The sequence below is a fragment of the Anas acuta genome, chromosome 10, assembly GCF_963932015.1.
Source record: "Anas acuta chromosome 10, bAnaAcu1.1, whole genome shotgun sequence".
NCBI classification, from domain to species: Eukaryota; Metazoa; Chordata; class Aves; order Anseriformes; family Anatidae; genus Anas; species Anas acuta.
This window is the reverse complement of record NC_088988.1, coordinates 7808005-7831172: the sequence shown is the minus strand read 5'-3', so window position 1 is coordinate 7831172 and position 23168 is coordinate 7808005. Positions and strand designations below refer to the sequence as shown.

At 33.6% G+C, this 23168-nt stretch overlaps 1 protein-coding gene across 3 annotated transcripts in view; it reads left to right on the top strand.

Moving 5' to 3' along the window:
• CDH8 (cadherin 8) overlaps nucleotides 1-23168 on the top strand; it is a 201688-nt gene that overhangs the window by 128774 nt on the left and 49746 nt on the right. For all 3 annotated transcript variants that reach the window (XM_068693381.1, XM_068693382.1, XM_068693383.1), the window contains 4 exons: nucleotides 7534-7701; nucleotides 11725-11912; nucleotides 14671-14924; nucleotides 21906-22042. In XM_068693381.1, the coding sequence (XP_068549482.1) occupies nucleotides 7534-7701; nucleotides 11725-11912; nucleotides 14671-14924; nucleotides 21906-22042 (747 nt within the window). The remainder of the gene's footprint in view (nucleotides 1-7533; nucleotides 7702-11724; nucleotides 11913-14670; nucleotides 14925-21905; nucleotides 22043-23168) is intronic.

The window sequence follows — 23168 nt, the reverse complement described above, 5'->3', positions numbered from 1 at the left end:
CTGGAATTACTCTTGGTTGAAACTGACATTACTCTCAACCTCCTTATTGAAACAATTCTATAATACTGGGTGCACAGGAAAAAGTTCTGCTAAGTGACCCATAAAACAATAGTTTTCCATTACATTAGATGAAAAATACATATACTACTGCAGCTCTAGTTTGCAAATTCTTCTGTATGAGTTATAGACACATGAAAGAAGGTAATTCAGAAGTTATTTTTCATTCAGACATCTGAATACAGCTTAGGGTAAATGCTTTTTTGATGGCATGCTCTGTTCTGAATATTTTTTTCCCTTTTCATAGGTGAATTTTAATATGACCATAGGTTCATTGGATAGAGAACAACATAAATAATACATTACAAAGATGACAGAATCAGATTTTCTATGAAAAGCTAAATTTACCATGTGATAGCATCAGATTAGTAACAGAACTTGCAATGTTCAGTATAGTCCATAACTCGTTATAACTGAGTAACTGATGTCAGATTTGCTAAAACTGACATCATAATTTGTGTCATTTATAGCATTATACAAGTTGTATATATTCTCCTGTAATCCAAACAATGAAATTCAAAATGCTGGGGGAGGGGCTTATTTAAGACTGCTAGAAGCAGCAAAAGTATACTTCTCACATTTAAGCTTTTTCAAAGATATTAAATCATGACTGTCAGCTTTAAAATAAGATTATCATAATGGAATATAATATGAAGTGACACGGTGTTCTACAATATAGGAATAGCAAAGAAAATACATTATCAGCTGCGTCTCATTTATTTACATTTCACATGAACTTACTTAAATAATGTCACTCCTACACACACCTGAAATATGTGAACAAGACGAATTATACCAAATGCCCTACTGCACTGGAAAATGCATTTCATTACTCAAGCATAAACCCTTGCAATATATGAAAAGGAACAGCTTTTAAATGCTGCCATCTTGGTTATGGTCACTTGGTACAATGGCCAAATTTCAAGTCAGTAAAGCTGAGAAGAAAACAGAAGAATAAGGAGGCCTAGAAAACTAAAATCTCTCCTTAACAGCCTGTGGATATTTCTTTGGAGAGTGAATATTTGATTCATTTTCTATGCCTACCTTTAACTTCCGGGTGAAAGTCCACATGCTTTAACCAACAGAGCTTTTAATGATTCAGTATGTGACACCCTCTGGAACACAGTATTGAACCTGAGACACTGTGTGGCTCTGAAATTCAGAACATAAAAGAGTAGGCCTAGGAGGAGTGAAAATGGCATTTGGGTGAAGTCAGGTATGAATCTCCTATTTTTATTTACAGTCTTTATTGCCTTCCTCCCTCTAGACCTTAAAATACAGTCCAGCAATAAAAATCAGTAAGGTAATGAGGGTAAGTGACAGCAACTATTGAATTACAAACATTTTTGTGATGACATACGCTCACTCTTCTACCAAGTTGTTAAAGTTCAGTTTATTAATTTAATTTATTAATTTATTATTAATGCTGGGCAACAATAATAGCACAAGCTGCCCCCAGAATATTGTATGTAGTATTGGCGAGACACATTGTCATAAAAAAAAGACTACTGAGACACCGAAGAAAGTTCAAAGCAGTGTAACTGAGGTGAGAGAGACTGAAGAATATGACTTAGAATGAAAGATTGATTGAACTTAATTTGAATAAACTGGATAAGAGGTGATTAAAGGAGGATATGAAATCACTGTACAAATATTTGAAAGGTGTTAATAAAAGAGAGGCACAGGGACTGTTTCTGTAATTACTCATGATAAAATGACAAGGTAGCATTTTCAAATGAGAGTGAGATGGGAAAACAGTTTTGATACAGGAAATAACATTCAAATGCAAGGGAAAGTAATGAGCTTCTAAGAACAGAACTAACTCATGTTCAACAGACCCTTTCTAAATAGTTCAGTTTCTGAATAGTTTAGATTTAAACCCTGGTGAGATTGGCGTAGAGAAGGAACCTGTTCAACATTAGGCACACCCTTGATTGAACTACAGCTTTCTAACTCATTTTATTAACCAGTGCTGCTGTGATATTCCTGAAAATTACTACAGATTCAGTTACAGTTAACTTATCTTTGAAACTGAAATAATTGTAAGAGGCATGAACCAGGATGGACAGATGTTGTTCTGTTATTGTGTCTTGGCAAATAAGGTGTATGAACTCATTTCCCAGGCAAGAAGGCAGGTGTGTGCAGTAGCAGACAGAAGATAGGTTTGTAGGCCTGATAGCAGTATCATTCCCAGTGTAGCAGAATCAGCTCCAGCACATACTGAATTTCTGGAGTCTGTGCTCAGTCACTAGCACTTGGTTACAGCACCTTCAGCTCAGTCTGTACAGTCTCTGATGTGTTTAGGTGCAATGCTGAAAATAGAGTATATTTTCAAACTAGTATGAACCTTTTTTTTTTTTTTGCCATTGTGTACTAAGTATACTGTACAACCTTAGGAGTTGTGGTAAGGTGTTTGTACAGAGAATCATTGGTGATTCTGAGTTGTCTTGGTGACAGCCCATTAGGAGAGTGTTGTACTGACAAACTGCTAGTGCAGCAGACCCAAGGGTCAGTTCTTGCTTTTTGCTTAAAAGTATAAAGTGCAACCATTATGGATAAGGTATGTAGGATTGGTCCTGCAGCAGTGGCAAAAGCAGCGTTTTCTGATTAATAAAGAAAGTATAAAATCATTGTGGAGAGGTTTGAAAGCAGTTATGACAATCTGTAGATGGTAAAGATGATTCGCTTAAGATCAAGACAGACTGGCATTTGAAAAAAAAAAACAAAAACAAAAACAAAAGTGATTTCTGTTTCTAGAGTTTATCTAGAAATAGTATTAGCAAACAGGCTGATACCACATTTATTTCTTGCATTTCAGAGCAATACCTCCATCATTTTAGAAAGCTAGTGAAATAGAGCAGCAACTTTTCTCATGCTGAGTAGAAGAACTGGGGATACATATCTAAATAATATTGTGCTTCCAGAGACTGAATTAGAAGAGAGGAGTTTGAGCTACACGGTTATATTTGGAAAATATCTGAAAAAGAGTCCAAAGTTACATTTTCTGAAGTGTTTAGTAGAGTTATAAGTATTACTGGATCATAACAAATTAAATCATAAGGAAACAGGTTCATAAATGCAGTGCAAAATGTTTGTTTACTGCATTCATTCTCAGTTGGTGAGAGGGTGACCCTTTCACATTCCAGTGAAAACTTGTTCCCAGAGAAAAAGGAATGGCTGGTAAGTCTCTAGTATGAGATGAAAGCATTTTTTTTCCTTGCTGTAAAACCCAGATACAAGTTCATCTGAATTGAAATGGTAGTATTATAATAGGTGTTATCTGATCATGATATTCTTCAAGAAAAATATATCTAGTGAAAGACAGGTAGTGTTCATTTATGCACAAAAGCAAGCTTGCAAGGTCTACTTCAAAATGAAAGCAAGAACTGAAAAAACATGTAAATGGAAGTAATATGGGCTGAAAAAGTAGATATAATAGATTGTAGGTTAAACAAGAAACTATAGAGATTTAATAGAACAGTATTCGCCCTTCATCTTTTTGTTTAACAGAGAGGCAGATAGTGTCGTCTTTCCCATACAGTTTTAAAAAATAAACATGGTAATAAAATATGCACACTGTTAGCTTCTCTCTTAAAAATAAAAAACGGCATAGAATCACTCCACAGGTAATTATATAACACAGCATTCATTTCCTTACCTAGAGTTTATTTTTACTGTGGCTAATGGCTTTGATTTGAAATACGTCTACATCTGACTGTAGTTCAGATACTCCTGTAATTGTTAATTTTTCTGTAAAGTTAGCCAACTTAGACACTACAGCTGTTTTTCTTGTCTTGCTAGAATAAAAGTCCTAAAGGCATTAAACCTTAGTAAGGAATGGGAATAATTTTTATTAAAAAGATTATGATTTATATGAAGGGTAAATTGAATTTAAAAATAGTGGAACAGTATGCCTGTATAACATCCTCAAAGGACTAGAATTTCTTTAATTTTCAAGAAAGTTAGTAGTGATCTATTCATTTTTAAGGAATTATGGTACAGGTTTTCCAGAGGTCTCCAAGTGAACATTTTTTATGGGCTGCTAAAACATCACTGAAGTCACTGTGCTTCATGGGAGTACAAAGAATACATCTCGCAGCTCTCTGAAGAAATTACAAGATTGATTTTGCAGTAGTTTGGGTCCTAAATGGCTGTTATATTTAATAAAAATCTCCACCAAGATTTTAGCGTGGAAGGAAGATCAAAGCAATTACTTAGCTCTTCCAAAATGAAGAAGGGAAAGTTCCAAAGCATGCTAGCTGAAATAGCAGGAAGTCTTCATCAAAACATGTGAGATAAATGAGATTCTTAAGAAAAGCTTTTCAGGTTCAGATTCCAATTTTGCATAGTGCTTGCTTGGGTTTGGTCCATGTTCTCAATTATTACAATGTGTACTGTTACAGTGTTACCATAAAGAGATCCTTAAAAAAGGGAAGTGAAAAATGGAAAACAGATCCTTATTTTTTATTGTTGCTTTTCCTCCTCTTCATCAGCTATAGCCTTTGTAACTTTGCTTCTTTTCCCCTGATCTTTTTCAGTTTGAGATAGTGTATATTCTTCCAAATAGGTTTTTGAAAGTAGTCCACAGGGGTGCATTTTAACCGATTCAAGTTGTGAGGCAGATTGTGTGAATTGCTCACTGTGTGCATTTAGGACCACTGTAAAAGTAAATCCCATTCTACAGCTGTTTTATTTGCTATTGAGCAGTGTGACACCAATCGCTGCTTAGGAAAAGCAACTCAGCCAAAAAAGAATAAATAAATAAATAAAAGGAACTTCCTTGGGGATGTTCTCATTCTTTGAAGAAATCGGTTACTTCCTGATTTCTTTATCTTCCAGCCCACTTTCTTAGGTTTCCAGCTTTAGTCAGAGTATTTGTAGCTAAATTATGATAGAGCTTTCTTTCCTATGCTTGAACTACATGTCCATCAAAAGTTTTCACAGGCCTAAGGTTTGTAAAGTATTTTAGAATACACAGAGAAGTTTTAGGCAATATGGAGAGGGACCTCAAGCAGTATTCAGTAAGTAACCCTACCTTCAAAAAGAATGAGATCTACTCATTCAAATTCTCAACAGGTATTTGAATAATAGCTTCCCACAGACTTTTAGTGATGGAAATATTATAAATTCTATAAGTAGCCTTCTCTAACTGTACTTACTTCTCTGGTAGAAAGCATTCACCTAATGCTTAACTGAAATCTCTTGTGCTGCAGCTTAAACCTGTTTTGTCATTTACATTGTAGTTCCATCGTTTCTTCTCTTACTCTCATTGGGAAAGGAGAGTAGCTCCCAGTACGTTTTCCATATTTGGCTGCAGACTCTTTGCTTATAGTTCTCTAACTTACTTGAACCAGATTTTTTCTCAGACTTTCTGCTACTTTAGTCATTGCTTTACTCACTGCTTAATTCATCATCAGTTTAAATACAGAAGAGGAATACCCAAAATCAAACACAGTGTTCCAGCAGTGTGTGGGGACTGAAGGGATTATTACTCCACCATTCTTGCATACAATATACTAGCTAAAGTATAATCACAAAATGCTTGAACGCTTTTAACAGTAAAATGCTGTAGACTCATATTCAACTCTTTTTGACTCCACATTTTTTTATCTCATGAGTCACCTGCTCTATTGTAATTGTGAAGTTAACTGTTTCACCCACACAAAATACTTTTTATTTGTCAAACGGAGTTGCATTCTGCTTTTTTAGACTATCCAATCTGTCAAAATTGTTTTGAACTGTAATCCTCTTCTTCTAGTATTTGCAACTACTCCCAACTTTGTGTCACCTGAAAGGCTTGATAAATTTTTCTTGTCTTCCACCATTCAGAAAATACTGAATGATGCTAGAAGCAGAACAAACCCTATGAACAACTTCATCCATCCATCCAATTTGACAGTAAGCCATTGATAACTTTTCTGAATACAATTTTCCAGCAAGCGTCTACCTGCCTTACATTAGTCTTTGGTAATTCTCATCTCTTGCTTTTAAACTACACTTCTGTTTGGCGTATATCATTTTCATCCATCATAACATGCTAAAACTGAGTTATTCTCAATTTGTTTCTGGCTTGAATTGAAGTAGAGTGAGTTGAATGGTCAATGAATTAATGTGCTGTATGCCTATTAGTATTTGTTGAGCTTATTATTATTATTTAGATTTAGAATTTGGTGATTTGACATTTTCTAAAAATTGATTGAAAATTTCAGTATTTCTTGTGAGCACAACTAGAGAACTGGTGAATAAAGAAATAAATAAAACAAATGGTTACATTTGAAATTGTCTGTGCGTAACTCTGCCTTTTGTCTTGATCACATTACTTTTTTAGGAAAGGATGGAGCCTTTTTGTGTTTGTTAATTTGCCTCATAAGAGATAATGATGCTTTTTTTTTGTTTTAGCTGATTTCAGTCCTCTAGATAGTGAACACAGAAATATAGGTGGTAACAACCCATATAATTCTGAAATATTCAATATTTAAAAATGTTCAGCTGCAGGTACGGTAATTAAAAGAGTACATTTCTTTTTTACATTTTCATTTTTGTTTGAAATTGAAACTTGTATTTATCTTTGCCTCTTAGCCTCTAGCAAATGGTTTATGGTTGAGACAGTAGATAGGAATATTGAAATAACAGATTGTGTTAGTGTTATCACCCAGAGATACCCCAAAATTTTATTCCTTAAAGGTCAGAAACCATAATTCTTTTGTAGACACTTATTAAGATATTTTAGTTTTTCTTTTACCTTTCAAACTATAGCCAAGGGATAGAGTGTTTCATACATTAATAGACAAATTAAAATACATGCCTAGGAAAAATATCACTTTATTGAATTATTTAACTTTTCTTAGAGTCAAGAATACTAAATGTGGCTTTTTTTTTTTACAATTCTAGGCCTGATTTAACTATGTAAATTACTTTTTTTTTTTTATTAAAAAATAAGATAACAGTAGAAACTGTTTGCCTAAAAAAATAATGGAGAAAAAGTTATGTTAGGCTTAATTCAAAAGCTGTTGAAATAATATTTCAGTGATACCTTGATCAGGTCTATGAATGAAAAAAAAAATAATATTCTAGCATCCTTTTTTAAAGTCACTTTATTTATAACAATGGAGTTATTTGCAGAATGCATCATTACAATTCCTAATTTATTTTTTTTTATTTCTATGGGAAAACATTTGATTTCTCTGGGAGGTAATAAAGAAACCAAATTCTGTATCAAGAAAAAAGAAATAAGTATCACAGATAGGAATAATTCTTATTTTTGACTGTGATTTCCTTGTATTTTTGTTTAAACCAAGGTAGGTGACTACTAATATACTGTTTGGAAAATCTTAGTTTCTTCTTTTCCTTGGTACTAAGAGGCTGGATCTTTAGCATTAAGTTTTTATAACAATATTAACCTACATTCATAAAAATACCTACAAAACTGAATTTGGGTCTGTATCTGACAATCTTCTCCCCCTGCCCCTATTCTAGCTATAATTAAAACAGCTCTTCCCAACATGGACAGAGAAGCCAAAGAAGAATACTTTGTTGTCATCCAAGCAAAGGACATGGGAGGACATATGGGTGGACTCTCTGGAACTACAACAGTGACAATTACACTCACTGATGTTAATGACAATCCTCCTAAGTTTGCACAGAGTAAGTGTCATTATGTGTTTACATTCTCCTGTATAAGAAAGGAATATACCTCTTTTTTTCTTTTTTTCTTTTTAATCCAGATTTTTTTATCATCATATTGCCTGGGTTTGTAATGTAATTTAAAAATCTGTAGCTGCTACTGGAGAAAGATTAATAGTCCTCTGCCTGATTAAGAGCTCTAAGGAAGGAGGGAATTATGCCCGTAACACTGTACACAGCCCTCTGTCTTCCGTGTTATCTCTTGTACACAAAAGGGCTTGGGGAATTTTTTTTTTTTTTAATTTGGGTGGTTTTTGCTTTCAGTGCAGTTGTTTCTAAGTGCTAGTTTCAGTTGCTTTTGTATGTGCTTCCATCTCTTGTAGACAAAGGACACCACCAGTAAAAGACATTTGCAACTGATTAAAAAAAAAAAAAAAAAAAAAAAAGGTTTGACTAATTAGGTAAAAATGAAGAAAACAAAGAAAAATAAGTTTTTACGTCTTTTACGTCTAGATAATTGTTGATCTTTAATTCCAAATCCATATTTACTACTGTAATTCCAATGGATGTCTTGCTGGGCTAGGTTAAAATGATTTGGCATCATGCTGAGATTCTCTACAAGTTTTGTAGTCTATATCAAAGATGAAGACAAAAAGAAAAGGGAAGAGCATAATGACTGGATCGATTTTGTTTGGAACAGGTGCAATCTAATACCCTATTAGAAACTTACTTTTTTATCCAGCTTGTTCCGGAAACACTTGTTTTAAGGTATTAAGAGCCTATATTAGGTTTGGAGAGAGTTCATATCTTGACTGTGTCATTTTTACTTTTTTAGTAGCATGTTTTTCTAACAAGGTACCTATGCACCAAATGTAAAATGATTTCTTTTACACAAAGGGCAAAATCCACTTTTGCCCTGTTCTGAAGACATAAAGAGAGAAATAGGTGTCTTAGTACTCAGCATGTGATAAATACTTCCTCATAGTCTAGAAAAAGCACATACAGATATATATATGTATGATATATATATGATATATATAGATATATACAAAGAATTATAAAAAAAATAAAAAAATAAGCAGAGGCAAAAGCTTATTCAGAAAAAAATATGCATTATATTACCTCTGCATAGTGTTTTTAACAGATAACTGCTCTATGCACAATAAAAGATATTCTTATTATAAAATATGAAATGCACGTATTTTTGACTTTGAGAACACATGGCTTGCACTTGTACGGTAGTATTTTCCAACAGAGGATGACAAGTCCCTTAATAAAGTCCCTTAATAATGTGAATATCTATGGATGAGACTCCTGGCTGAACCATATCACCAGAACACAGAGGAACATTTCTTGCCTGCAGTGTACAGTAGCTCTAACTCTGTGACTACGCATCTACTTCTGCCAGCTTACCTGGCTTTTGTATTTGTATCAGCATTTTCTATGTCATAAAGTCTTTGCCAGCCAGTACAAAAAAAGCTGATCAGAAAATCAGCAACACAACTGGTACTAATTGGTACATTTGTTGGAGGTCTCAGCAGGAAGCACAGGAGTGAATGCATGTGGAGATGAAACTGTGCTTTCCCCGTGCAGCTTACTCATATCTGTTCTCCTGTAGTTTGGTTACAGTGACATGTTGACTGGCTAGGCTGAGGAAGACTGCATCACAAATCCCTGAAATATATTTTTAATGTGGAAAATGCAGATTAGTTTTCCTTCAACAAAGAGTGGGTTGCTGTCTTTGAAGCTGTTACAGCTAGTGGATTCCAGCACAGAATTCAAACTACCATCTAGGAATAACCACCCTGTTAGAACTCTGACAATTATGCAATTTCGTTAGGAAAAAAATGCATGTACTATAGTTTTATGTTATGCATATATTGCATTTAATGAGGATGTGCCATAGTAAATATTTAAACTGGATTCTATTACAAATTCTGCCTTTTAAAACTGAGTATTCCGAGCATGCTGCCTAACATTGCAGATTAGTCATGACTCTAACCTTATACAAGAGCTGATCAAATCTGTAGCATTTTTTACACTGTTAAAGCACAGTTGGCATTTGCCTGGAAAGGAAAATAAGAAAGGATCAAACTTACAATAGAGCCTAACTGGAATGAAATAGAAATTCATAAGATGTAATACATGCTGCTTTCACAATAAATTGTAATGAACTCAGAAAGCACTGTGTTTTATCGGTTTATTGTTTCCAGGCAGGACAGAAATGTATATTTATGGTTAGATTTCAAAAAGTGTTAGCCTCCTGGGTTTTGAAAATGAAAAAGATGAACTTTCACTACTTCTGTGATCTCTTTAAGATCATTTTAGAGTCATTTTATAAGTCATTGAAGTTTTTAACCTGGCAGTTTACTGTAGATTATACTGAGAAGAACTGTGCATTGCTGTGAAAACCAAAGGGTTTCAAAGAAGCATAATGTGGATTTTTGGTCAGCTCTGAACTATAACATCTTGACAGAACAATTCATAACACTTGAGAGCAATTTATGTAAAAGAGTCACTTACATCATAATAACATTTTTACAGTATTTTCTAAACTACATTAATAAGTCTGAGAAAAAATATCAACCAGAAAATGCAATCAACTGCATCTGGAGAGTCAAGCCACAAAATGTGGACAGCAGTATAAATTACAAATCTGTAATTTAGTCTGTGCAGGCACTTTCTGTAGGATTGCTTTTCCTGCTTGTTGTTTGTGAGCTATTGGGAATATTCTTGAGGAATGTTGATGGTCCCAAATTGTCTCTAATAATTTAGCCTGGAAGCTTAAAAGAAAAAAAAAATCACTATAGGTATTCATGAATTCCTCTTGTTTTCCTTCATACTTTCAACTGTAGCTGTTGTAATTGGCCTACAAACAGTTTCAGCAAAAACACCAGGATATTTTGGCTTTAGAAAACTAAGCACTAGAAAAGCTGCACATTACACTAAAAACTACAAGTTGTCTTAAAACAACTGTGAAGAAAGAAAAGGACAAGTCCAGCACCATTTGTCATATAATATTTATATTGTTTTTACCAGTTTCATCTCCTAACCTTGAGTTCCTTTTTGATTGTTTTAACTACTAAATATCACCACAATTGGTTAAGTCACATACTAACCATAGCATCAAACATGGTAAATTACCAAGAGCCAAAAAAAGATAGGCATCCCATAAAGAACTATTGATGTAAAACATGCATGTCTTCTGTTTTCAAAGTGATGCTAAGCACTGTGAGGTGTAATAATAAAATGGGTATTTTTCTCTTTCTTTTAGTAAACTGCTTACCTAAAATATTAGAATTTCACGACAGATTTTTGAAACATTTTAGGTCACATGGTTTGAAGCAAGTATTACAAAAAATAAAAATGCTGAGGATTTGAATAGCACTTTGTATTAGGATTTAATCTATACCTATAAACAAATAGGAGACACAGTAATGAATACAGTGGAAAAATATCGCTTCCTTTACAACTTAAAGTTCGTGAGTTTCCTTGAGTGTTTATTGAGGAGTTTCTTATTGCAAAAGGGCTTAAAAGAACAAAACCAGTTCAAATAAAAAGATAAGAGACCAAAAAAAGTAGCAAAGATCTGAAGTTTTAAATGGCACCTTTTCCATATTAGGTGAGTTTTCTGCAGAGCAAAAACTAAGGTTTTGTGGTTGAATTCCATCAAAAATATAGTTACAAGTCTGTAAATAAAAAGGTAAGTTCAGCAGTATCTGCAGTTCAGCAGTATCTGCAGTAGACATCATATGACATATTTGCAGTGTTGAAAGTAGCTTAATACTTATGTTCAGCAGCAGTGAGAATCTGTGCAAGCAGGAGGCAGGGTACTACTACAATGAAAGGAACGTTCGTGTGCAGTAAACTGAACGTTAATATGTAAGGAACATGTTTTGCTGCTTTCAGTAAGTAACCCGTGTAAATGTTATTTGTATCAGTTGCACATCTCAAGTTTGCTTTGGGGTAGTATAAACAAATGAAGAGCACACAAGAGATACTGGAATCAGGTGTAATATTTGGTCTTTTCCTCTTATTCTTAAGGTATGTATCACTTCTCAGTAATGGAGGATGTTGCTCTTGGGGAACCTATAGGAAGAGTGAAAGCAAATGACCTGGATATTGGAGAAAATGCTAAGTCATCCTATGATATTATTGAAGGAGATGGAATGGATATTTTTGAAATCACTACAGATGCCCAAACTCAGGATGGCATTATTAGAGTGAGAAAGGTAAACTCTATCTCTTAAAAAAATGTTTATTGCACATACAGCTACCCAGACGGACTGTCCTGTGTGAGAACATGCTGGATTTTCAAGGATTCTTTTATCTGCAGATGAGGTGTTAAGCCAGTGAATTGATAAATGTAGGGGTGTATAAGCCACATCCCTCAGAAGCACCATTTAGGTGACAACTGTGGAGACCTCCATGGCAGTATTTTCTGTTCTGGACACATGTTAATCTTGTCTGGTCTTCCTGAGTCCAGCCACTGCTTCACGTGCTCAAATGATACAGATTTTGCTTCCTTGGCTCCAAAAGGGAAGAGTAGATCAGAATTTCCTTTGTTGATGATGTACACTTTCAAAAAATCTCATTTGAGTACTTTTCTCTATGATTTCATTTGTTGTATAGTTGGGCAGATACCGTTCAGAGAAAAAGTATCATAGCTTATTATTTAAATTACCTGATGTGTAAGAGGCTAAATCTTCCAACTTTTCTCTTGAACTCTCTTTGCTCAATGAATAATGATTTCAGTGAACCTTATCAAGGACATCAGTACTGTTTAACATGAGAAATGCCGAATTTGGGCTGTAGAGAAGGCTACGACTCTGTTACCTTTTCTATGCTTACACAATCTTGATGTATGCAAGATAAGGTATTTATGAATACACAACAGAAGGAACACCCAATTATATACAGAAATGTGGAGAAAGACAGCATATCTAGAACACAGTTTAGCTATTCAAGTCAATGAAACAGTAATTACAGGCTTCATTTTCATTATTTTGGGGGAAGGAAAAGAGAACAGATTCCCCTGCTGTGTTCCAAAGAAGGATATGAATATAACTCATAACACTGGCATGGAGGGTTTTAAATATGTAGCACAGAGCACTCTAAATGATTCAGTGTTGTTTTTTTTTTTTTAAAAAAAGGCGTGGCTTTCAATGAAAAAAAGTACCTGAGTACCCGAGTGTAATTAATATTCAACTTGTACCTGTGATTAAAGAGGTCAGACAGAATGATGGCTGTTGGAAGTTTTTATTTTCTGTTTCTCAGTGAGGAGGACAGAACTCTAGAAGTATAATAGTGTAATAAAATTATGTATATTTATCTAAAATTAGATCTGTTATCCTAAAGAGAAAATTATGATATACATCCTTGATCTTCCTTATTGTTATTTATTGTATGCTGTGGCCTCCTTTGTACACTAAGGCAATTAGCCTTTTGCCCCAGTTCCCTTGGCTTTATTTCATAACTAAGACTGTAACATAATGTTGTTTCATATATTCATTTTGACAGCAATAATCATTTTGTTTCTACTACAGTAGATGATGTATGTAGGGTACTGTTCACCAGTAGATTTTCTCCAGCATAAATGCATGAGTTTTAGACAATGCAGAGTAAATTTTCAATATGATAGTCTGATTAAGAATGACTATACGTATTGGGGTACTGTCATTTCTGTAAAGCACATGAAAAGCAGTTGAAAAAAATGATACAGTAGCTATGATTAGCAAATTGTGAATATGCTGATTTATAAATCACCATTCGTAATTACAAAAGCTTGCAAATTTAAGAGCTGGTAAAGAAGCAAGGTTTTCTCATGTTTACTAGAATTTGTGAGAAAGAGCAAATCCCACTAGAGCTTGCTTCATACCTGAAGAAAAAATCAACAAAATTCAAAAGTATACATACTGAAGGCTTTGACAGACTTCCTAAAAGAGTTTTGTAATTCCTATTTGTGTTCTTGCTAGTATTTGCATTTCAGATTCAGACAGATTCTGTGTCCTTTGCTTTCTATCCCTGGGACATTGTAATGCAAATCTTAATATCTTTCCACTGCTTGGCAATTTGCATCTTTGAAACTTGAATCATTGTGAGACACAAGAGAATTATATAGTGAATATACTGATGTGCTTCATGACACAAAGTTGAATCTCCTATAATGAAAAATTCTGATATTCAGAAGTGTCGCAGATTTGGTTTTTATTTGGTATTTCATTTCTTTAAATCCACTGTGTTTTCATCTTTTATGTTTTAATATGAAGCTGTAAAATAGTAAAAACAATGGTGACACGGAAGGTATATTGCAAGAATAAAGTAATCGGTTTCGTGTTTCTCTCTCTGAAAAAAAAATAAGGTACAGAAATAGGAATTGCTACAATTGTCAGAAATTCCTGAGAGATGTCTACCTCATTTAGCCCTATAAACAGAAATGCAGAGTTATCTGAAGTGCAATAATATTGAAGTACTTTCTTATATGATTAGCTCTAAATTTTTCCACCTAACGCCTCTCCTGTCCAACAAATAATAATTGCTAGTTCTTTGAATTTCTCACATAGTTCTGGAAATAATAAAATATTTGTTCCTTGTGGAGATAATTTTTTTTTTCTTTTTTTCTTCTTATCTACAGCTAACAAAGCACTGATTAAGAATATTATTAGTATGCAAGTCATGTCATCACAGGCAAATTTGCAGTATTTATCTGATATGTAATTGTAGTAGTATTATTCATGAGAGAGAATATTGTGGTAATTTTTTTCTGAAAAACAAGAAAACAAAGAGTATTTTTTTCTCTTGGTTAATGAACAGATATCAATATATGCCTAGAAAATTTGCAGGTTGAATTTTTGCGAGTGGGAAGGGGATGTATTAAAACTCACTGAATGTGATTAAATACACATGACTTTCATCCATCAGCATTATATTAATTTGCTCTTTCTCTTTGGCCATTAGTAAAAAGACATTTATCTTTGTCATTCTGAACAGCCACTGGACTTTGAGACCAAAAAATCCTATACTCTGAAGGTAGAAGCAGCCAACATTCATATTGATCCTCGCTTCATCAGTGGAGGACCATTCAAGGATACAGCAACAGTAAAAATTGTAGTAGAGGATGCTGATGAGCCACCAGTCTTTTCATCACCTACTTACCTACTGGAAGTGCATGAAAATGCTGCTATTAACTCTGTGATTGGTCAGGTGACTGCCCATGACCCCGATGTGTCTTCCAGTCCTATAAGGTAGTGCTACTCTAAAGTTCTCATAGGAAAACACTGCTGGTAGTATACTATGTTTTCCCATACATTGTATGTATGTTCTCTCTCTGTTTTATTTCTATAAAATACTGGCATATGATTTCTTTGTTTTATGAGGTGTTATGCTTATCAGTTCAGGTAATTTCCAAAATCACAAAAATATTCCTTGCTACATGAATAATCTTATAAAGCAGTAATGTGCAATGAAAATAAGAAATAGGGGGGTATAAGGTCCAGTGGGGTTGGCTCATCAGTGTATATCTCTGCGTTTACTTTAAATATTCCACTAGTTTCTGCACTAACAATATACTGAATTTGTTCCATGTAGTTGTAAGATTGTAAAACCATATTTAGTATTCCTTTGGCGAGACATATTCCTGGTTTAATCATAGGAAGTCTGAAACGATTATGCCCATATGATTTTTACATCTTCAATTTGCGATATTTTCCCTTTTTGATCTAACTTGAGCAAAATCTCTTATTTCCGTTTCATCAGATCAGTGTACTTTCTATCTCATTTCATGAGATCACGTTTTTCCCTCCCCTTTAGTTAAACAGTGACACGACTGTTTTCAAACCAAATTTTACTATATATAGTACTGCCTGCTAAAAGCATTCTAAAATGAAACACCAAAATGTCAACTTAATAGTAAAAGTATATTTGGAGAGTTTATTTAATAATCATCACTGTACACTGCTGCCATAGAGAATATAAACTACACAAACAGTTGTCAGTGTTGTGAAGATGATGCTTATGTACATTTTCTAATCATTATCTTTGTTGCAGAGCCAAACTTTAAACCTTTATTTAGGGGGCCTACATGCTGCATAGCATATTTTAGTATTTTCAGAATTAGACATTCCGAATATATTAGAACTTGTGCATGCAGATGGAGTATCTTGCCTGGAATCATCTTTTCAAACCTAGTAAAATTTAGCATTGACTATCAAATCTTGCTACATAAAATTAGTAATTGAATGATATACTTGCTACTGCAGTACACAGCCCAGTAACACATGCTTACTCTGTTTTCATACCAGAGAAGCTCTCAGGACAATCAAGGATGGTCATCAGGTCAGAAAAATGGAAAATTAATAAGAGTAGTTACCCAGATTAAAATAGTGTTGAGTAAACAGGAAAAGGTATAACACAGAATGCACACAGTTTGATCTATCACAATTTAAGCAGTGGCTCCATCCCCAGTTTTATTACTGCTGACACTGATGTGCCACTAAAAACTGGGTCTTTTGAAAGGTGTGTGAAACCAGATGTGGTGGCAGCAAGTTGGCTTTCTTCAAATACTTCAGTTTGATACTCATCATTTCTTTTCAATCAAGCCTTAGTTCTTTGCCTCTTCCACATTCTGTTCTGCATTTGGCTTTGTCCTATGCCCCTTTGCTCCCTGAACGTGTCCTCTTTGTTCCTATCTCCATCTAGCTTCAACTCTGCTTCAGTTTTACCTTGACTGTTTTGCCACTCTTGCTCTGTTTCCTTGTTCTTCTCTAATCCTGCCTCAAACTCTGAGTAGTTTAGCTCAGCTACAGGCATTTTTATACCCTGAAATTGAGCCCTTTTATTCTCATCAAGACCAAAAAATTGAGATGTGTAAAATCTTTACCACATCTCCATTTTTTTCATAATTTTAAGGATCAAAGTATTTTCAAACTTTTGAAAGGAAAAGGATTTCATATGTGTAAACAGAATTAGAACATAATTATTTTATCACATCATACAGAAACAATTGATATGCATGAAAGAGAATGGGCAAAAATTAATTACATTGAAACAAAAACATCTTCGTAATTAGTATGATTTATATCTTATTTTAAAATATATATAGTAATTTAAAATTTTATCTTGTAATTTTTCCATGGCATTGGCATGATAGATAATTAAGGAATACACACAATTATCTATGCAGCTTCCTTTTTTCTTCTTCTTTGTTCATCTGATTAATCTGGATATATTTGGGATTGTTCTGGAAAGACCAAATCCGGTTTTTGCATGAAAAATATTTCAAGGCAAAAAGAGAATTTTTAAGTTATTAATTTTACTATTATAGAAGCAAAAATATTCATCAGAGGTAAGTAGCGAGCAGAAATATAGCTACTTTCTGGTTCTGGAAAAAAAAGGAACATAGATTATGAAAAAAAATGGAAACATTTTTTTTGGATTAGAATGTTTCATTTGATTGTATGTTTCAATTGTTTATTCTGTTAGTATATCAGGAATATGATGTAATTTCTCTGTATCCATCTATTTTTTATGATACACTTTCTAAAATATCAAAAACAAGTTAGAATTTTTGTAAAACAGAATTAAAATATTCTGTTCTAAAAACAAAGGAGTGTTTGAATACTGCCTTGTCATTTTTAATGTGTTTTCCTTAAAATAGAATTTTTGGAACCAAAAAACACTTACATTTCAAGGAAAGTATATTTTTCAGTATGTATCTGTTCTGTTAATATTTTGGTTGGACAGAGCTTTTGTATACATTTGTTATAAAAATCCTAGCAACACAAATCACCTTAGAGAATCACCTTATGTGCTACCTATACTGCATCTGCTTCACATTAGTTTTATACACAGTCTCAGTATACTCAGAGTATTGAAGTTTAATAAATGAAGTAAAACATGGCTGTCTCTGAATATGGAATTATTAGTCTGATAATTGACTCACAAGAAAACAAACAAACAAACAAACAAAAACAGTAAAGAGCTTAGAAAAATTATAGGAAACAGACTGGATAGAAACTCTTCTCCAATGCTTCTTTTTTTTAAAAAATGTTTAACCTCATCCAGTACAACTGTGCTTTTTTTTTGTTACACTTGCTTAGAAGGGATGAAACATATCATCTGATCTCTTCCTCACTTTATCTGAAGGGCATAAAGCCCTTCGTAGATGAGTGAGTGGGTCTATAGGTGGATTACCAGTCTGGTTCTCAATAAGCCCATCACAAGGAAATACCCCTGTAGGGTTATTATGCAACGCTGTGTTGAATGAAGGGTTGTGACTCTGGTTATTGGTCTGAAATCAGTCAAAGATCTTTGAAATTTAGGCATTTTTAGATGGATGGGACTAAAGGATGCATATGTTGCATGATACCTTTCATATTTTTGACGTTTAACCATAATAGTGGAAGAGCATCTTTGAATGACTAAGTGATAATGCAGTGTTTAGTTGAGTTATGATTTCATTATCCTTTTTTTCCAGTGAATGTGAACCATCTTTTCATTTCAGCTCTTAGGTTAGTCCAAATATATCATGTCTTTCATAACCCAGTGCTATTTTCATAAGCAGCAATATTTTTCTTTTCTCTTTCTTTGCTATTCTGCTGTGCGTATTCTTTAATATACAAACTTTTAAACCTGATTGTGAAAAAGATTTACAGATTCTGTTAATAATTGTAGACATGGTCAGCTCACATTTTACCACATCTAGACCACATGCATCTTTCTCAATAATGGAATTAGCCAGAGGATTCAGCTGAGCTATTTGTAAAACTTTGCTGTAGTTTAGTAAGGGTGGTACATCCTGGCTTATTGTATAATAAGGCTTGAAAGATCATTATCTATTAGCATACAAGTCTAGTGATTCCAGTAGTATTTATTTCATGTTTCTCTTGTTATTTTATAACCATGGTCTTTTTATCTGCAATAAATTATCTTGGATAAAGCTTGATCCAAGTGCATAGCAAAAAGCATGAGTAATAATCTTTCTTCCTATACTGTCTCTGCCCTCCTATAAATCATTGCCTTTCAGTGTCTTTCTCTATGGAGAGATAAGCTTCACTGTGGCAGGTTTTCCCCATTCATATTGGAAGAGATTTCATCTTTGGCAGTAGTGGATCATTTTCTTAATTCACAGCAGGCCTTAAAAATCTAGATACGTTATTTTCTGCCTCCCTAATGGTGCAGCTGTTTATCAGTCACTAAGTAGCTTGTCCTGTCTGCCTGGCATTAATAAACAATGGTGATTTACCACTGATGGGGTATCAGTCTTGCGATTCAAATCTCAGCAGGTGCAGCAAAAAAGGGTTTCAGCTCTTATTTAGATTGGTTCAAATAAAGAATAGATCAAATTAAGTCATAACAGCAGTATCAGTAGTGTGGGAGAAAGACTATGAATCACTTTAAATCTTCTGTTAAACCACTATGGGATTGTTCCTATAATTGCCATAGCAGACCTATAAACTAACCAAAACCTCCCAATAACCTGCACTGGTTTTATGGCAATTTTAACAGATATTATTTCCCAAGATATTCTTTTCTCATTTTTAGAGAAATGTACGTTTTATGTTTAGCTTATGGATCTGACAATGCATTCCCATTAAAAAGAGTTATAATACCATTATAATGAAAAGGAAACTGCAAGCGTACTATTAATATTCCCAGGTTTATGACTTGGCAAATTTCGTTTTTTATTTTGTACCAAATATTTATCAAATTAAAATCAGGAGAGGGTTTTACCTCTTTGTAGTCCTGTAAACCTGTGAAACTTTCATTAAAAATGTTTCATTTTGAGTGCTGTTTTTGCATTGTGAATAAATACTGTTGGGATGAGATGAAATGCAATATAATAAACTCACAGATATTTAAAAAAGCATTGATCCTTAGAGGAAAAAATGCATCTTACCCACAATGAAGTTTATGTCAAGCCCAAGTCGACTAAATAGCATATAAGCATTTCATATTTTTTTTTTCTTTGTGGACTGTCAGAATTCATAAAAGTTTGGTACTCTGATAGTCACTTCTGCATAAACTTCAAGAATTAAAAGATTGGCTTTAAGTAATGAGATCTTAAAAATGAGTTACTTTGATTGTTTTCTATTGTTTTGTTTTGTTTTGTTTTTTATTAATTGCAATTTTAAATCTCTAAGTTTAAACCTGTAAGTCTGTAAGATATTTTTTATCAACTTCACTAGTACCAGAAGTTTACTTCTGATACTTAAATGGGAACTAAGGAGGCATTAAAGTAAGGTTAAAATACATTTTCAAGTATGATTGCCTAAAGTTAGGCACCTACATCTTTATTCCTCCATATAAGTGACCTGATTTCAGAAATGCTGAGGGTAGTACAGTTCATATTAAACCATTGAGAAGTGATATGTGGAGTTCACTAGAAAATCAGTTTACTTGAATGTCCAAATATAGATGTGCATGCCTAACTTTAGGCATTGAATATACTTGAAATTTGATTTCATATTTTTGTATCGTACCTTTTAATGAAACTACTAATTTTTAAAGTGAGTAAAACTAGTTCTTCTGAGAGTTTAAAAATAGAAAAATGTCTAGCAAATCACATTTTCCTTGTTTAACAGGGGGATTCATTTGTAAGTCTATTATTTGTTAAGTTCCTTACCAGTGTGTCTATGCTAGTCTTGATCTTTGGTAATAACATTACCAAATGTTTGTTAACGTTTGCACTAACTTTGTTGTAACTTTGAGCTAATTTTTGAAAATCAATTGTATCTTACTGAATCCATTGCACAAGCGCCCTAATTGCAACATTATCTTTTATTCTAAATATGAACTCATTATCTGACATTGAAATAAAAAAGGTGAAAGCTACAATCCTAAACTTTGACATCAGAACCTAATGCTACACATGCATTGAAAGCAAAGGTGTTTTGTTGGAATGAGTTTGAATTGTTCGGAAGTTTTTATTGTGGCATATAGAGGAACTTTAGAATCAGATATTTATTTTTTTTAAATTTGCTTATGGTAACATAAAACAGTGGCATAAATGATTTTCAGATAACTGTGCCATTGACATTGTAGCAAAATATGTTCTCACTCTTTTATCGCTGAGTTTAGCGGTGTGTGTGAAAAAAGTAGAAGTGTAATGAGAAACTGGCAGTCTGAGTCACTATTCTGGCCACTACATAATGTAATCCAGTCTGACACTGTATCCTAACTCACCCTATTATGCCTAGATATAATGCAGAACAGATGCAAAATTGTCAGTGCGTGCTGTTAGGTTCTGTAATACATAGACACAAAGGCTTAAAAGGTTTTTATATAAAGCCACAGTTAGGATTCACTAAAAACCCTTGAAGTCAATTTTTATTGAACTATATCAATAGTTCAGTGATAAACTTTTTCATTTTGTACCTTTTCCTATCGCAAAATTGGAAAGCTTAATTTTGTGATTTAGTTTCCTTTTACAAATAATACATTAATAAAATAACTCTGAAAATGGGCAAACATAAAAGCTTTCCTGGAGATCTTGTCCTGAGCTTTAAATCATCATCCTGCTTAATGCACTGTTGGAGCAATCTATGGCAGCTCTTTCCTCTCAAGCTGGCTCTGTTTCGGCTGCATAATTTACCTGGAAATTCACATTTGCAAACTCTGACTACTTGTCGGATAGAACTTGTTTTGTTAAAAATCAGTGATGTCAGTCTGTAAAACAATTGCTCCTTCAGTGTTTGAAGTGTTCTACAGGTAAACGGTGATTTACTGCCTTCTGCCCGTGGAGATTCTTGAACCGTAACCAAATAATATGCATGGTGAATAGTCCATGCTTTATTAATCTGAAATTTGTTAGTAAAATAACATCATTCAGCCTTTTTAAAAAATAACCATGAAGCCCACCGTTTTTGTGTGCTTAATACATTACTCTTGAAATTATCAGCAGTTACTGTGAAATACCATAGAAACTGTCTAATAAATGTGATGGATTGTATAATTAACTGTTGATCAGCACCGTTTTTCAAAGATGTTACCTAGTGAACCTGAGGGCATTTTATGACCTTCATACTGGGTATACAGCTAACTACTCCTTGGGCAATAATAAATATTATTTTTTTTAGTCTCAGTTTGTCATTTTGTCTTATACAATTGAGCTTCTCAATCCATTTTGCTATAAAACTGCAGCTCTCAGAGGGCTCCATAAATTGTCTTGTGATTGTATGGACTACACCATCTTCATTAAGTAGATTACAGGGATGTCTATTTTGTAGGTTTTCCATTGATCGCCATACTGACCTTGAGAGACAGTTCAACATTAATGCAGAAGATGGGAAAATAACTTTGGCAACACCACTGGACAGAGAAACAAATATGTGGCACAACATAACTATTGTAGCTACTGAAACTAGTAAGTATTTGTGACTTTTTTGTGATTTTGTGATTTTCTGTTGGCTTTCTAATTAGTTTTATCAGTGCATGCAGTGGAAACTGTATATAAGTAAAACACTGGATTTTTAAAGCACACATTTTTTGAAAGAAAACTTAATTTCTGATAAGGTTCCATAGTATATAGTGTTATGATAACTTTTAGTGCTCAGCTTCATAATATTGTACCTATGAATAAATGAATGAATGGGAGAATAAAAGGTGCTTACTTGGACCATTTTTGTTGTCCAATACTTTTCTCTGGTACTTGCTTTTAAAAACGAACGTGTTAGGAATATGAGAGGGATAACTGACATGCATGCATAAATGACAAAGGCATGTCTGAGTAAAAATAAGCTCTCAACTTATAACTCCTTTAAACTCTATTCATGCAATCTGCCTTAATAATTTGTGTATTTCATTGCCAACAGTGCAATTGTGCCAACAGTGTTCTGTTAATTGCTATTAAATCTTGTGGGCAAACACTACTTTGATAAATTAGCAAGAATACTTTCTGCTGGCAGGAAAGCCAAGCCAACACAGTGAATCAAATTGCATAAAGAAAGAAAGCAAGCTCCAGTTTCATAGAACATTTTTTTTGCCAGGTTAATATCAAGCTACTTAATAATTCTGCTGTTTTTAAAGGAGAAAGAAATAAAAATCTCCATACCAATTTTCTCAAAACATGAGAAATCTCAATTCATGAGATCTACAACTAGCATCAAAATAATTATTAGTTTGTTATTCAAAGCTTTTCAGACACTGAAATAAAAAGGTGTAAAGTAATTTTACATTTTATTTCCTCCAAAAAGTCTAAAATGGAAAACAAGAAAAAGAATAATTTTTCAAGAATCTTCTCCAATTCACTTTTTTGATGTGTATCGTGTGATTGTATGTTTGTATTGGAGCAAAGTTAACAGAATTACACATTTCTAAGTCACATCAGAATTAAGTGTGCCTCTTCCTTCTTCAGATTTCAAAAATCACAGAATCACAGAATCACAGAATTTCTAGGTTGGAAGAGACCTCAAGATCATCGAGTCCAACCTCTGACCTAACACTAACAGTCCCCACTAAACCATATCCCTAAGCTCTACATCTAAACGTCT